This window comes from Mirounga angustirostris, unplaced genomic scaffold (assembly GCF_029215605.1).
Source record: "Mirounga angustirostris isolate CCGP_5_RB_7025 unplaced genomic scaffold, mMirAng1.0.hap1 SCAF_7, whole genome shotgun sequence".
Taxonomy (NCBI): Eukaryota; Metazoa; Chordata; class Mammalia; order Carnivora; family Phocidae; genus Mirounga; species Mirounga angustirostris.
This window is the reverse complement of record NW_026991715.1, coordinates 75,688,101-75,706,107: the sequence shown is the minus strand read 5'-3', so window position 1 is coordinate 75,706,107 and position 18,007 is coordinate 75,688,101. Positions and strand designations below refer to the sequence as shown.

The 18,007-nt window shown below is 36.7% G+C and overlaps 1 protein-coding gene and 1 non-coding gene across 6 annotated transcripts in view; both read right to left on the bottom strand.

The window, feature by feature from the left end:
- Window positions 1-18,007, bottom strand: part of LNPEP (leucyl and cystinyl aminopeptidase) — a 90,557-nt gene that overhangs the window by 50,515 nt on the left and 22,035 nt on the right. For all 5 annotated transcript variants that reach the window (XR_010413168.1, XR_010413169.1, XR_010413166.1 and 2 more), the window contains exon 2: window positions 1,768-2,608. Coding sequence is in view for 1 of the 5 variants with exons in the window: in XM_045899185.3 (XP_045755141.1) it covers window positions 1,768-2,608 (841 nt within the window). In the remaining 4 variants the exon portion in view is untranslated. The remainder of the gene's footprint in view (window positions 1-1,767; window positions 2,609-18,007) is intronic.
- On the bottom strand, window positions 13,537-13,663 carry LOC123836761 (small nucleolar RNA SNORA13). The gene has a single exon (XR_006789058.1). It is a non-coding gene; the product is annotated as a small nucleolar RNA SNORA13 (small nucleolar RNA).

Genomic DNA, 18,007 nt, shown 5'->3' with positions numbered 1-18,007 from the left:
CAGTTTTCAGATATCTTGAAAGGTATAAATAATCTTCTCAACTTTTATCTTTCATCAAGATATACAACCATGTGGGGCATTCATTTTACTGAAGCAGGCAGGTTAACAGATTTATATACTTTTTTAACAGCAGAATTTCACACACTAACTTGTTTTAATAGATTTAAAAACACTTTTTAAACAATATTCTATTTCTTATTTTTAAGGAATTGTCTTCTCTATACTTATAGTATTTTCCATAACTTGATCTAGCCCATGGCAAGAGTCAACAAGTACCCAAAATCACCTTTCTCTACCATACATTTATTCCTTCCATTATATAGTAGTAGGCCCAAGGGACTCCAAGGGCAATAATCTGATTGGAAGAGATGACTACTGGATTTGTCTTCAAGGTTTGTCTGCACTGTTTTTATGTATATCCTGTAGTTCCTAGAGATGATGAAGATTATAAAGAGAGAAATAAAGCCAAGAAGCCATGAGCTGCCATAATTATAAATTTGCTTTTTTTTTTTGGATCCTGTTTACTGTATTACAGTGCAGTTTTACCTTGTTAATAGAGACATTTGAACAGGTAAAGTTCTAGTTTTAGAGCAGAGTGAAAGTAAAAAGGAAAGAAACATTGACCCACAAAGGAAATGGGTGTGAGCCTGTCCTGGGTCACATTCACCTCTGGCAGTGCCCACCCCCACATCTCACAATCATAAATTTGTTTTTAATATCAGATCTCACACAAGTGCCAGCATGCCATCTTTTTTTTTTTTTTTTTTTAGATAAAGGCAAAGAGAAAAATTACTTATCTGAATAGGTATATAGATCTTGCTTTGTCTTTCTCCATTTGAGAAGCATCAAACCATTTCTTTAAGATAGATTTAAAATATTCATTTCTATTTTTCTCAATACACCAACATACATTTGCCAAATGGCCAGCATCAGTAATTCACAAACTGGCTTACAAAGTAATATGACAGGATGCGCCAATCAAATTAAACAGATCTAATAAAGGACTTCATATACATAAGAGAAATGACATTATTGCTACTTAAGAATAACCTGTATGAAGTGTGCACTGCATCTTTCCAGAAATTGGAACTATATACTATGAATACTAAGATTAAAGTGCAAAATACACAGTCTAAATAGGGAGCTGAATACTTTTATGTTTTGAATCACCATTTTTTAAAACCAAATTAAGTCTCTCCTAGATTTTTTAAAAATTTCCATCAGAAATCCAAAACAGAGTGACTTTTTTAATGAAAAGCAAATATTAAGGACACTAAAAATGATGTATGTAAGCATACAACAGTTCTTCCTGCCCTCTTTCTCCATCTCACTAAGCACCTCTTAAAAGCTCTGCACATTAGGAAAATAGGTCTTAAAAAATAATCCATACTTTTCTTTGCATCCCATTGAGATCTTGTGAGGTGACTGAAAACTAGATTCACCAGGATATGAAAAGCTCAAAATAACTTAAGATTTTGTGCTAGAGACTATAACTGATATAATCTTTATCCATTTCCTTCCATCGGCATGGTTAACTCCCACCACGACATGATATATGACATATATGAGCATGATAGTTGTTAAAGGCTTTGACTAAGAGAGAAATAGTATATTCTTTCCAAGTCACCATTCTACTATTTTGCACATAACCTCCTAAATTAAAAAAAAAAAAAAAAATTCCAGTTAATGTCTCTCGTGTGGGCAAAGGAATCCTTTAGTAAGTCATCACAGAGCAAAGAAGTAGAATCATTTAGGAAGGCTACATACTTTTTCTCATTACTTTCACCTCTGTAGGAGATTCCATAAAGCCCATAGTAAGAACTAGATATACTCGCCGAATACTCTATCTTCAAGGTATAATTGTGTCCTTCAAGAAGGGTTTCAGGGGCAACAATGGCAATTTGTTCATGAAATGGGTATTCCAAGACCTCAACTTGTTTTTCTTGGCTTGAAACTGCTGACATGAAGGTCACTCTCGAAATATTATGGCCTGTACTGTGAAGAATGATATTCCACGTGGCCTGAAGAGCCTGAAGTGAAATGGTCACAGAACCCTTGAATGTCATCGAGGTTAGGTTTGGGTGTAGGTTAAGTTCATAGCGTAGTGGCATAATGGCGGTGGGAAGCCTGACTTGTGCCCACGGAAACAACTTTCCATTTGTTGCAAGTGGCTGAATTAGTCCCATTGATTGGTTTTTTTTATGGCAGCCTTCTTTGGTAAAGGTACATCTGGGTAGTAGATAAATCACCATGATTATAGAAACAGCAACCACAATAAGAAAAACACAGACCGCCATGGTCCTCACAGACGGTACAGAACAAGTCCCATCTGGGCTTGGCCTATAGCCGGTTGCACTGTTCCGAAGGCCTGAGCTTCTGTTCATGAAGGACATGCCCAGCAGTTTTGCAGATGACTCATAATCCTCTTCATCCTCATCCATCTCATGCTCACCAAGACCCCGCACCAGCAGTCTTGAACCCCGGGGCTCATATTCCACCTCATCAGGCTCTAGAGGATGTAAACAGGGCTCTTTGGCTAAATCTACCACATCTGGTTCTTCCTCAAACATGCTGTTTTCAATCATATTCCTGGGGAGCTGAAGCAGATCTAAACAACCAAAACATAAGGACAAGGCACAGAGTTAGAAAAAAAATTTCATAATAAAATGCCTACTAGCAAAACCACATTTAATCTAAGAATTTTTTTTATCACTAAGACTTATTTCCATCTCAGAGCTACTGAATTAAATAAGGTGCTTATAATTTTCTTGTGTCATCCATTAAAAACTCAAGCATAAATAAAAGTATACCACAGTCATGAAACAAGAAAGCTAAATAAATGAGCTAGTATGAAAAAAAGGCAGTGGAGACTAAATATTAATTTCCCTAATACACTCCCCCTAACAACCTGGGCCCTTGTCTTGAGCTTTAGAGACCCGTAGAGGGCCTGGCTTTAGAACTGCTGTGCCTGTCCTCATAGATCAGAAATGTGCCCACCCACAGTCTATGTACCCCTTCTGGAGTCTGGTCACCAGAACCACTGGAATTCTTGCCTAAAAGGCCTCAAACCTGCTTCTAAAGCACTTGTGGTTCTCTTTGCTGAGTCCGGTTTTCCCTACAGAGGAACACAAACTGGTGTGTCCATTTATAGGCTTGAATGATAGTTAAGCAATAGGCTGGGCTATTTTTTTTAGCTCCGAAAGGGGGATGTTCCTATTCCATGGCAAACTGAAAATGGCAAATTATATAGAAAATTTCCATAATCAAGAAATCATTTAAAAATAAGGCAAAAGAACTCTAAAAACCAGATACAACTACAATCCAACCTATTATTTCATGCTTCCAGGGCATTCAGAAATACAACATATTCCTCTCTGTAACAACCATATTATATACCATAAGTGGATCTTGAGTTAGGGTAGTAGTGAGAGCTTTTATAAACTACAAAGAACAACATTACTTGCCAAAAATCAATGAGAAAAAAAAAAAGTAAAAAGGGTAAATAAATCACATATAGATCAATCATTCCTAAGATAAGATCACTCAGTGTTCTTCATTTAAGAATAGTAGATATTTAGCTTTTCAGGGATCTCAAAAATTCGGTAATTGAAACCTCCATTAACCTTTCTCTACAAGGTACTCCATACATTATCATTTCTAACCCTCACAACAATTCTATAAAATGGCAAGTATAACTATTTCAGACATGAGAAAACAAAAGAGAAATGGGTTAATTTAGCTTCATTAAGTCACAGTTGTTTTGACACAAAACTAATACTGAAGCCCAGGTCTAAAAATCTAATTCCAAATTTTAGATTATTCCCATTATTATACTGCATCATCCTACTCAACTAATTCAATAAGGGTAGGAGTTCATACCTAAATTATTTATTTTGTACTTGGCAATGAAGTTGCTAAGAGTATTATTTTACCACCATCAGAATAAAATTTACATAAAATTATTTAATAACTAAATACCTCTACCTTAACAGAAATGTCATGTATTTTGTGTGATCCAACAAAAGCTGAACAGTGGCAACTCATAATCCATGAAACAAAATATCAATAAATATTAGGACAAAATTGAGTCTTGCTACGAAGTATGGTCTGTGGACCAGAGCATCCACATCACACTGCAGCTTTTTAGAAGAGCAGACTCTCAAGTCCCTTTCCTGAATTTGAATTTTAACAAATCCTCAGGTGATTTATGTGCACATCTGCTTGAGAAGCCTCGGTCTCAGCCTTCTCTATGGCCAGATCCCAGCCGGCAATAGACACTCCATTCCTGGGTGTGCTCTGGCCACCGCAAAATGCTTACTTACTCTTCCGAGAACAAGACACACTGCTGTTGCAAGCTATCCTCCACATGCCTATTCTCCCTGTTGCCCTTGCCTGCAATGTCAGCATTTCTCCCTTCCATCCCAGGCTACCAGATGAACACCTGTCATTCCATAACTCAGGTTAATTTGCTACAATGTAAATTAAGAAAAGTTATTTTCTTTTTGTTTCTCTTTTTTATTATTACATTTAAAAAATAAATTTTCTTGGGGCGCCTGGGTGGCTCAGTTGGTTAAGCGGCTGCCTTCGGCTCAGGTCATGATCCTGGAGTCCCTGGATCGAGTCCCGCATCGGGCTCCCTACTCGGCAGGGAGTCTGCTTCTCCCTCTGACCCTCCCCCCTCTCATGTGCTCTCTCATTCTCTCTCTCTCAAATAAAATAAAATCTTTAAAAATAAATAAATAAATAAATAAATTTTCTTTTCACTGCATGTCACCCCTTTCTGCTTTGGGGAGCACAGAGACCCCAACGAGGTTACCTTTTCCTACCTCCTCTCTATCCTGAACTTCCATACAAGCCATGCTACTTTGTAAGTTTTCTTTGAATAAAACTTTTGATCACATTCTAGGTGTGGGTTTAGCAAGCTGCCATCTTCCCATCTCCTGTGAATGACCTACAAATGGAAGAAGAGTGATTTAACATCCTGCTTTAGGAATTTCATCTCCTAAACATCCAATAGTGCCCCTACTTCTCATGACAAAGTTGTTTTGATGGTTAACTGTGTCTGGGGGCCATTTACTTCTTTAACAGAGCAAATATTGCCGTAACTGAACTTAAAAAATTTTTTTAATTCTTAATGAACTCTTAATGGGTTAGAAATTTTCTGTGGTAGTATTTAATCCTGGCACAGTGCTGAAGATTAATTACTTAATTTACTTTTTCAAAATATCTAAAAGGCTTTTTCTGACCTTTTTTACTACCTCATATAGGAAAATTATGTTCTCTTAGCATTTGCCCATGTTGTTTTGTTCTGTGTGAGACCTGATGTAGACAACAAGGAGGTCTGCACAGTATGTTTTTTTTTTTATTTAATGAATTTCTAAACTAATTCTAGGTATAATTTCAGTTTACTTAGAGCATACCCATTCTTGAATTCATATCCCCTTAGAACTTTGGTTTTGTGTGTTTTGACTCCTCAGCAATGCCTTATTTAAGGCAAGTGGTATTCTACCATCTGACCATTTTAGCATCACCTGTCTGCATTTCATTTACTTCAAATCTTTTGATAAGGGTTTAGTCAGATGTCTGCCAAATCCAAATACCGTAATTTTATTATTTATCACCCATTCAGATTAATACCTATGTAGAATTTTAATCTTTCAGAAATAGAATACATTGACTCATCTATAATTTATTGCACATTAGAGGCAAACTTTTATATATGTGTACAACATCAAATTAAATATATCAAACCAGGGGAAATCATTCTTGTTATAGGTAACCCACGAAGACTGTACTTCCAACCTATTTAAGAAAATTTTTCTTTGGACTCTTAAATCGGTACACTTTGATCTTAGCATTAAATTGTAAAGCAACATGATTACCCCTTGCTCTAATGGATTTATTTATATTAAAAGAAGAGATCCTACAGAAAGAGGAAATTTTCTAAAACCTTTTAAATCCACATATACATGCTATCTATAAGCTAAAAGCAAAGAACATCCTAACTGAATGTTTCCGTTTTATTTATTTTTTTTAAGATTTTATTTATTTATTTGAGAGAGAGAGAGAGAGAGCACAAGAGGGGGTAGGGTCAGAGGGAGAAGCAGGCTTCCCACGGAGGAGGGAGCCCGATGTAGGACTTGATCCCAGGCCTCCGGGATCATGACCTGAGCCAAAGGCAGTCGCCCAAACAACTGAGCCACCCAGGCACCCTGAATGTTTCCATTTTAAATAACATAAGCCCATGTGGTAATAATCTAAGAAAACTGAAGACATTTCTTTTCATCAGATACCATGAACTGGTGCCCCTCAATGTTGTCTGTGGATCAATCCACAAACTGTTATCAGTCTGTGACAGGATATATGTAGACAATTAGTATTTAAAAACTTATAGCAATTTGTCAATAATTTTATGTCTATCAAATTTAATCATTTTAAAAATGGAGCTTATAGTTTGCATGTCTGTTTTTCATTTCAGTTTTCCAATAATTCATATTTTTAAATGCTACAGAACTTCTGCAACAGATTAAAAATTCAAAAAAAAATAAAAACCTCAATTCTTCAGCTCAGATAATATGGGAAGCAATGGGTTGGATTGTCACTATCATGGCACTCCAGGTCGATATGAAGTTCTCAACTATGACAGCAGTAGAAGTGAAAAGGAGGGAATGATTACAAGTCACGTTGAAAAGGGAGAATACCCAGGAACTGAGGCTCCCCTGGGCCAGACAGTCTGTAAGATGGAGTGACGGAGGAAAGTCTATGTCAATTCCCGATATACATTCTGGCTTGGATAACTGGAAGAAAGAATGCCATTCATTGAGATTGAGAATATAGGTTTTCAAATTCTCTCTCTTGTTTTTTTTGGGGGGGGGTGTAAGAGGAGCAATAATGAGAATGGAGTTAGGGGATGGCATTTGTTATAGGGCACGACATATTTAATACATAGACAGGTGGAGATGTTTGATTAACAGCATGTTACAGAGTTAAAGACTTAACTTTAGAAAGTTCAAATCCTGCCTCTTCCACTGACTGCTTGACCTCAAACGGTTACCAAACGTTCCTTCACCTCAATATCCTCACCTATAAATGTGGAAAACAGAACTATTTTATAGGACTGTTAAGAGGATTAGGTCATGTGGATCTGGATTCAAAACAGGGATCTGCGTGGAAGATTCAGATTTCAGAATCACCTGGGTATACAAAATGAAAACCATGCAGATGAGTGAGACTACTGAAAGGGAGGTAAAAGTCAGAGAGCATCAGCACTGAAAAGGTGGGCAGAGGAAGAGGGGCAGAAACGGAGAATAAGAAGGAATGTACCACAGGTAGGAAAATTAGGACAGTAGCATCTCAGAAAATAAAGGAAGTTTTCATGAAGGAAGTGATCAGCATTAAATGTCTTAGAAAGGTCACAGAAAATGAGGCCTAGAGAGGCCACTAGATCTGGCAACCAGAGAACCAGTGACTTTTATAAAGCACCTTCAGGGGCACAGTAGGAATGAAAGCCTAACTTAAACAGTCCAAAGAATGGAAAATTAACATGGGAAGGCAAGAGCTGCAGACTCTTCCTTCAAGGTACATAGTGATGTGTCAAGAAAAAAACACAGGGTCAAGAAAGAAAATATGGCACAGAGAAGAGTTAAGTTCTTTTGTTTTGTTTTTTGTTTGTCCGTGTTTAAGATGGGAACAACTTAAGCATGAAGGAAAAGTAATGAATGCCAAAATGTGGAGGTGAAGGAGTAGACGAGAGGAAATGCTGGGGTAGGAAGACATCACAAAAACTCCAGTAGCCTTGATGGGAACGAGACACTTCTCCTCTGATCCTGGGAGACAGAAAGTGAAGACAGAGAAGAAACCTGTATAAGCACATGAAAAGCTGAGGATGTGACCACAGACAGCCTCCATGTTCTCTGCGACGGAAGAATCAAGGCCATGTGCTCAAAGGCACTTGTGGAGAAGGCATAAGGGGATTAAGGAGAAAAATACAGGACAGAAGCTATGACAGAGGACCAGGGAAGGATGACGCAAGGACAGAATATGGCTGAGAAGTTCACTACACCCGGCAGAATGTGCCATACTACCAGTCTCCATAAATGCCTTTAGCAGTGCTTACCAGCCCAAGTCTAAAAGAAGAAAAAGCGGGTTATGTGTATTTTACCACAATTACAAAAATGAAAAAATAAATGCCAAAAAGTTTTTAAAGAGTAGAGAAAGCAGATGGGTTAATTCGGGGTTAAATATGTAGAGAGGATGTGGTGAAAAGCTAAGGGGAAAATGCATAAGGTGCTGTCAAGAGAGAAAGTGATTAACAGAGGGATTCAATTTAGAAAACACAACAAAAAGTAAAGCTATGGCAAACAACATGGTGAGCAACTCAAATTAAAACAAGAAAACTTCCCACAACTTTAATCCCTTGAAACTACCATTACATTTTCTGAGAAAATGAAATGAAATGGGGAGTATTTTCAAACCAACAAGCCAAAACAACTTGAAAAGAATAGGCCTAATTTCAACAAGGCTTTTTGGGCAGATGCAAGATTGCTATATTCAATTAGGTAATATAGCAACTTGCTATATTCAAATTGGGCCTTAACAATAAAGAATTATGCTTCTTCAGAGGCCTCCCAGACATATTTAAAAAGAGCTAGAAGCTTCAAGCATGAGGCAGCTTTTAGATCTTCTAGATCATTGCCAAATGGAAACTTCATAAAATTTCTGAAGTGATGGCTAATTATCAAATAATTACTTCCCCAATAAGCAATCCTCTACCAACAAAAAGAGATTTTATTTTTTTTTTAAAGTTTAATCTTAAAAAGGAAAGAAAACAACTAGAACAAAAACGGTGATTTTTCCGTATAGTTCTGATCTGACAAAACATTACCCCACTCCTCCTCAACAGACACACTCAAAGAAAACCTATTCCTATTAATCACGGCGTTCCTGTTAAGTTACAGAGAGCATTTTCTCACTTCCACTAACAGAGGACAAGTTTTAAAGATGTTCTCAACAGCCTCTTTCCCTGACACACACTGTTTGCTTACACCTCAAAGCATAAGCAGTGTCATAAAATACTAACACAGAAAGTCCTGTATGCATTCCTACTTTTACATAGTGCTTTTTCAAAAACCACATTTAATTTTCCAGTTGACAGGTCCAAGGTCACAACCTAGGATGCATGACCTGAGTAGGGTCTTTCTTTTCTTCCCCTCTCCCACCTCTCTTGTGAATAGAGCTCTAAGACAGCAGTGAATGGAAGACTAGGGGTGGGAGGCAGAAAGATCAGACAGAAATGGTCAGTTTATAAGCACCATAAGCTCACTTTATTTAGTTGTAGAAGAGACTAAAATGTAATTTTGCCTTTCAAGTTACCTCTAAAGTTCACTTCAACACATATAAAAATGCCGTGGGAGACTACTTCCAATATGACACGGTAACTGATACCAGACTTCTCTTCTTCTCGTAAGCAACTATTAAACTGGACAAAATGATGCAACTATTTTTAGCTACTGGATAAACGAGCAATAATGTGAGCTTACAATTTGCTTGCTTCTCTGCCTTGGGACAACTTTCTAATTGTAGTATGGGAAGCTAGAGTCCTAGCCGAGCACGGCTGGTGGCAGAGACAGGACACTGGAGAGGACAGAACTGTGCAGAGTGGGGACCACACAAGTTTGTATAGGGTTCCCTGAGAGTCCTTAATCAATGGTGGGCACAACTACATAAGGCTTACAAAAGAGTGGCTGTAATAAGGTTACGTTGGAGTAGATATACTAGGTCAAGCAGCATAGGGAAACATTGTCTAACCCAACCTGAATAAAGAGAACTCATGAACACTCTGCACATCACTTTGAAATGCTAGAAAGACTTCACTTTAAGGGAAAAGGCACACCCTAGAATAAGACCAACTCCAGACCACATTAACGAAGTTTAAAACCAAGCCCTAAAAACCCACACAGCAAAAAGAGTCTGGGGGCAGAGTTGTGCTAAGTTAGAGGAGCCTGAAAAAAACTTTCAGCTTTCCACAGATATTCCCCAGCAAACCTATATAGGGCCATCAGCCAGTAACTAAACTGCTACTAAAACAAACACCACTCTACAAAGAAAACTTTTTTTTAAGTCAGCATCTCTACAATGTATCAACACTGTTCAATACATAATAAAAACATTACTAGACATTCAACAAAACAAGAAATGGGACCCATAAGAAAAAATAAGTCATTAGAAACTGACTTTAAGTTGGCCCAAATATTGCATTTAGTAAAAACTTCAGAGCTGCTATTTGAAATATGTCTTAAATAAAGGAAAATGTTGTTAAACAACAATAACAACAAAGGAGAATACATGAACAGATGAGACTCTCAGCAGAGAAATTGAAACTACAAAAAAGAATCAAATGGGGGGGGAGGAAATTCTAGGACTGAAAGGTTCAATAATTAAAATGAAAAAGTCACTGAACAGACTTAATAGTAGATCGGAGATGGCAGAACAAAGAGTCCATGAACTTGACAGATCACTAGCAATTACCAATTTGAGGAACAAAGAAAAAAAGGATTGAAGAAAAATGAATACAGCATCAGAAAATTGTGGAACAGTATCAGACTGTCTAACACATGTAATAGGATTCCCAAAAGATTCTGAAAATAAAGCAGAAAAAATATTTGAAGACACAAAAGTTAAAATTTTATTAAGTTTGATGAAAACACTATTTACCAGATCCAAAAAGCTCATCAAACTCCAAAAACAACAAATACAAAGAAAACTGTATCTAGCTATATCACAGTCAAACTGCTGAAAACCAAAGACAAAGTCTTTTAAAAAGCCTAAAAACAATATGTTACATACAGGAAAAAAATAATACAAAGAACACTAACTTTTTATCATGACAATGGGGGCCAGAAGATGACAGAACAACATTTTTAAGGGGCTGCAAAAAAAAATTTGTCAACTCAGAATTCTATATCTGGTGAAAATATCCCTCAAAAATGAGATAAAGATCTTCTCAAATAAATAAAAGTGGACAGAACTAATTTCAAGCAGATGTGCACTTTAAGATACTATAAAGGAGGTTCTTTACGCTGGAGGGAAATGATACCAGACAGAAACTCAGATGTGCAGGAAGGAAAGAATACTAGAAATGATGAGTAAGTTGTTAAAAATAAAAGTTTATGTTCTTTATTCTTCTTAAAATTTCCTTAAAAGACTGCATATTAAAGCTATCTGCTTAAAGCAAGATAATATGTGAGTTTTTAACATATATAAAAATAAAAATACGACAACAAGAGCACAAAGAATAGAGAGGGTGGATAAGAAGAATTAAATTATATTTGTGAATTGAGAAGGGGAAATGATAAGTGTCCAGTGAGAAGTAGGAGGTGTAAAGTAAGAAGAGAGAAGTGTCAGGTGTAAAATGTTCAATGACATAATATTCACAATAAAAAGACTTTAATAAGTTAAGGGTACATATTATTAACCTAGAGTGTTCAATAAAAATGTCATTTAAAAGATGGATAGCTAAAAAGTCAGTAAAGAAAATAAAATGAGGGTGTCTAGATGGCTCAGTTGGTTAAGCGACTTCCTTCAGCTGAGGTCATGATCCTGGGGTCCCAGGATCGAGTCCCGCATTGAGCTCCCTGCTCAGCAGGGAGTCTGCTTCTCCCTCTGATCCTCCCCCCGCCATGCTCTCTCTCTCAAATAAATAAAATCTTTAAAAAAAAAAAAAAAAGAAATATTAAAAAATACCCAATTCAACCAAAAGGGGGCATTAGAAAAGAAACAGAAACAAAAACAAAAGGGACAAAAACAATGGCAAAATGGTAGATTTAAACACAATCACATAAATAACTTCATTAACTGTAAATGGAGTAAACATTCCAACTAAAGGACAGAGATTATCACACTGGATTAAAAAAAGCAAGGCTCAACTACACACTGCCTATAAGAGATACCTTTTAAATTTAAGGACACAAATAGATTAACAAATTAGAACAAAATTTTATGATGGTAAAAGAAATTCATCAGGATAAGATACCAAGCTTAAATATGTACGTACCTAATAAGGGAGCTTCAAAATTCAAAACAGAAAATGATAAAACTCAAGAAACAGAAACATCCACAACCATAATTGGAGATTCTATCATCTTTCTCTTCATAATTAATCAAACAAGTAGACAACAAACAAGCCACGGAATATCTAAGCAATACTATCAACTAATTTGGCCTAAAAGACATTTATAGAACATTACACCAAACAACTGCAGAATATCTATGTAACAGTCACCAAGATGGGCCATATACTGGACTATAAAATAAATCTCAATAAACTTTAAAAGACTGAAAGAGGGACACCTGGGTGGCTCTGTTTGTTGAGCATCTACCTTCAGCTCAGGTCATGATCCCAGGGTCCTGGGATCAAGTTCCCATTGGGCTCCCTGCTCAGTGGGGAGTCTGCTTCTCCCTCTGCCTGCCACTCCCCCTGTTGTGCTTGCTCTCTCTCTCTCTCTCTCTGACAAGTAAATAAAATCTTTAAAAAAGTAATAAAAGACTGAAAGAGTTTTTTTAGAGACTATGATCTCTGACCACAATAGAAATAATTTTAAAACCAATAGTAATAAATTATCTAGATGATCTCTAGATATTTGGAAAACAGAAAACAAACTACTAAATAATTCAGAAGTCAAAGAATAAACCACAAAGAATTTAGAAACTATCTGAAATAAATAATAAAATTTTTTTTTAAATTGAGAGAAATCCACTTTAAATGCCTTTATTAGAAAGAGGTTTAACCTTGCTTTGCTGAGGTTTAAAATCAGTGATAAAAGTTTCCACCCTAAGAAAGCACAAAGAATAGTATAGTAAGCCTAAGAGAAGAAATAATAAAGAACAAAGCAGAAATCAATGAAATAGAAAACAGAAATAACAGAAAATTAATAAAGCAAAAAATGCTGGAGGGCAGGAAAGTAGTATTACTGGCTCTTAATCATATTCTCCTAGAAACTAGCCTTCAAATCAACATTATGTCAGGTCCTCGTGGATCTCCAAGACCAATTTTTCACTTCTTAAAAGTCTAGTTAGGTTCGTGTAAGAGACAGATCAGAACTGGGTCCTGGGCTAGAGACAGAGATTCTCTTTCACAAGCCCCTCAGCCTTCTATCTGTACCTCTTCTAAGAGTATCTGATAAACACAAAATCATTTAGCCAGTGATAATGCTAGGCTACATCCAAATTTAGAAAATCCATATGTTCTCCCCCTCCTCTTAAAAATAAAAAGCTAGAATTTTTTTTTTTTTTTTTTGTAAATCCAGGTACTTAAAAGAAATTGGAGAGCTATTTAAAGGAAACCTCTTATAATCTCTTCAACAGTAAAAAAGTATTCTTATGCAAAAAACCCTTACTTAACTCATCTATTTCTCAATTTAGATTTTTGTATATTGTTTTCTTAAAAAAAGAAATCTTTTTTAAAACCATTTAAGAGAAACTATACATTTAGCAGAAAACTCAAGATCACATGTGTAAACAAATTAATGTAAAAGCATGAACTGTTCTTATGCAGCTCCTACACCAACAATATCCAATTCAAGGACAGGAAAAGGCTGCAAAGCATTCCGCCTTTTTTGACACCACATTCGCTAGTTTCCAAAAGTGAATGGACAACATAAAGGCTACAAGAAAAATATCTTTTTAAGTGTCCATTTAAAATTTTAACTGAGTACTTCTCAATAAGAAAACGAAAAAGAAAAAAGAAGGGCCTCATTTTTAAGCATTTGATTTAAAGTGCTTAATTTATTTAGGGTAAATCACAACTCTGAGGTTCATTCTGCAGAAATACAACCATCCTGCAGTAGTTCAGGTTATTTGTGAAACCAATCTCCAGAGCCAGCACCATTGTTTTAAATCTCAGGGAGTCAATGGCCAAACCTATATTTAAACTAACTAGATCATTCCTCAGCTCTCAGCCATGCTTCAACAAATCCTTAAACACATACAACCACGCACAGTGTTCGCTCTGCCTCTGACCGGTATGTGAGACCATATATGTATAACATACATCTCAGTTTCTCTCAAGCATGCATGGCTGTTGTGGTCACTTCACATTTTACCCTTAGCCCGCACGCTACACTCTCCTCAGCCCACAGGACTCTCTTTTCTTGCTCTTTATTACACTAGTCCAATGCAGTCTTTTCAAATCCCTAGTTTCTTTCACCTTTTTAAAATCAATTCAACTATTACTGGAACAAATGTCCTACTGTGACCCATTCCCCTACTCTCCCTAAAATAGCACACTATAAAAATTAAGATGCCTAACTGGTCTCAGGATGAAAAGGTTAGAAGGCCTGCAATAAAGAAACGCTTAAATGGGCCCTTAAAAAAATAACCCAGTGAGACTTTCACAGATGATATCTTTTTCCCCTATGGTAACTTCTGAGACAATCTAGGGAAAGCAATTTGATTTATAGTAAACTTGACATTATCTAGTCATCATTCGCAAGTAATCCTGCCAACTTGATTGTTTATCCAGTACAGGCTTTCTTCTTTGGTAACCAGTGTGCACAGAGTTGTGTTTATAATTAGACTGTGCAGTGTTAATTATGCTGGCCGCCCTGCCAATGTTCTACAGAGCCTACAGGGAGAGATCAAAACAATCATTCCCAAATCATGAGTCACCTCACTCTTTCCACACTACAAACCCCTGGCAGCCTCTCAAATGGGGAAAATGATAGTTGTGCACACAAAATGCTTATATAGCCTTTCACATTTAGGATGAAGTATGAAGTTCCAAAACCTGCTCCATACATTTTTCTAGAATTTTTCTACATTTTAATTCTGTAACTTTTTGCTTATTACAGAATTATAGTTTGAAGGCGAGAAGGTTTAGAAAAATTTCAAGGCCTGGTTTAACCTATAAAGAAGGGAAGTTCTGCATAGGTAAATTGTAATTATAGATTTTGCTTCACATTTAAACAGTTCCTCCAGGGACAGGCTCTTCTCTCATTCATCTTGGTATCCCTGCTGCCCTGCAGGGAAAACAGCTGTAATAAATGCTGAAATGAAAGCAGCAACATCCAAGACATTAAAAGTAAGTATTAATTAATGAAAATTACCTCCATGTCCATTCATAGATTCTCCAAGGGCTAAACCCAGGTTTACTGAAACTTGGAGTAAGATAGAATTAATATGCTAGCTATGAGGTTAACACCTGCTGTGGCACTGAGTCCTAAATCAGCAGGGCTTAGTAGTACTTCAGTGGTTATGGGCTTTGAGTCACTGCATTTCATTTCTTCTGGACACTGACTCTTCGGACTTCTTATTACATTTCCTCCTCTTCCCTCAAAGCCAGTGTATAATTTAAATCAATTATGGTTTAGGAGGCATAAAGTTTAGTGCTGAGGAACCTGTGGATTCTGGTTCTGGCTCCACCACTTAGTGTGTTGTTGGGATCTCCGTTTTCTTATAGGTAAAATGGAGATAACGACTGCCCTGTCTGCTCAGATTACCACAGGGGTCAAATAAGATAAATGGGTCATAACACTTTGCAACTCTGAAGTGCTACATTAATAGTTCATTGCTCATATATTAAATAATTATGGTAGGAGCTTCAAAATCATAAGCAAATAAACACATCTTTTACTTTTCAGCCAAGCACACTAGCATTTCTCTTTAAGATGCATCAGTACAATTTCCCCCTTACACCTTTTACTATAGAAGATGTTATATGTCACCCACAGCACACATCAGTAAATAAATTCATAAGATAAGTCAAGCCCCCAAACCCCATTTTATCGTCTGTGCCACAAATACCAAATGATAACATAAGCAACAATTTCAGCCTCTCGATGTCTTTTAAGATGAGCAACAGCAATGTCCATAGAGGATTTCAGCCAGTGTGGAACAGGATAACTTGAGATAATTCTATCTGTTTCACAGAGATTTTAATACACAGGTTTTATATTTTAAGTCCTCTGACTTCTGAGATATTTGCCAAATGGCTGCCTTGATTGTAAAGATACTACAACCCTTCCCAAAATATCTCTAGGGATTAAGTGTATCTAAAGGCCATGTTCATTTACTATAATTGCATTTACACAATAAAACTCAGATAACCAATGACAGCTACAATTTGTAAGAAGGCAATTTAAATTTATATAATGCTCACACTTTCTGATTAAAATAACCTAAAGGGCAGCATTACATAGCCATCAATTTTATTTTACCAAACTAAAACACTCAGTCAATAAATTTTTCACCATCTTCAAATTCTACACCATATTATATTCCCCGAGTCTAATCACAGCTGTTACTTTCTGTACAGTTTTGTAATCCTATAAGCAAAAGTCAACATTTCAGTGCATGAGGGGAACAGCAAAGATGAACTGGCTACTTTTACGTTGCAGCTATGAAGCACATTATTTTAAATATCAAGGAGAACATTTAAGATGAAAAGGAGGCATTCTACTAGAGAATGCCAATAACCAAGAGTATCAGACACAAACAAGGGCTATAGCACATAAAGAAGGCTGCCATGAAATGCTTCGGATATGGAATTTAATGTAAAGGATCAAGGAGAGGGACAAACAAATACCTGTAGTTTAATACAAACCTTAATTGTAAAACGAGAATAAAAAAATGAGGGGCGCCTGGGTGGCTCAGTCGTTAAGCATCTGCCTTCAGCTCGGGTCATGATCCCAGAGTCCTGGGATCGAGCCCCGCATCAGGCTCCCTGCTCAGCGGGAGGCCTGCTTCTCCCTCTCCTACTCCCCCTGCTTGTGTTCCCTCTCTCGCTGTCTCTCTATCAAATAAATAAATAAAATCTTTAAAAAAAAAAAATGAGAGAAGAGTAATTTCCTTCAGTAAAGGAAGAAAATTTTTTACCTCAACAAAGTAGGTGTGTTTTTAACTTATGTCCACTTAAACCTCCAAATTAACCGATGTTCTCCATTCCCCTCAGAAGACGTTTTCTGATGCCAGGTGCCCACTGAGTGCCAAAAGGGCTATTCTCTAGAAGGTCCAAGCACTATGTCCCCACAAGAGCAGCTGTATTCTTGCCAAGGATTGGTTGTTCTCCAATCAATATATACTAGCTAAAACTATAATTGTAGTTATACAATAATTACTGCATTAAATGAAAAAAAGAAAGAAAACGGTTTCTGTGAAAACTGAGCATGCAGCAGAAAGACCCTACAAAAGTAAGTCCCCCAAATAACAGGGCTGCCAAATTAAGTATTAGCAAGTAAAACAAAAAGATTGGGGAAGGAGGGCCCTACAGAAGAATTTTTGCCCCCAGCCTTCCAAGTGTCTAGGTTCTCAAACCACTTGAAAAAAAAAAAAGACCTGGAAATTACAGATGCATAATGGGTAGCACAGAAGAAATATGAAGAACTCTAATCAGTGGACCCACATGCAAAATAAAAGCTTTAGTCAATAAGACAATATTAGTAACTAAGTTTACACATTTTGAATTGAAATGCTAAAGCAATGTATTTTTCTTTATGGTGTCCATTCTTAACTAGGTTTTCAAAGATATTCATTATATATGAGATCATGTTAAAGGAAAAGTGATCTAAATCTAAGGTTCACCCTAATAGTTCATCCTGACAATCAAGAGCACACACACATCTAAGTTCCCCCAAACACAAATCATAATATATACATCTACTTGTGAATGTCTAAAGAATAATTTTACTAGGGGCGTCTGGGTGGTCAGTCGTTAAGCATCTGCCTTCGGCTCAGGTCATGATCTCAGGGTCCTGGGATCGAGCCCCATATCGGGCTCCCTGCTCAGCGGGAGGCCTGCTTCTCCCTCTCCCACTCCCCCTGCTTGTGTTCCCTCTCTCGCTATGTCTCTCTCTGTCAAATAAATAAAATATTTAAAAAAAAAGAATAATTTTACTATAACACTTAAGAACTTTGCTCTGCAGTTATACTTACTGAGGAAATTAAACCACAGAATGTTTAAAATCATGTCTCATCAATACATGTCAAAACTTAAAATATATTCTTTGACCAAGTA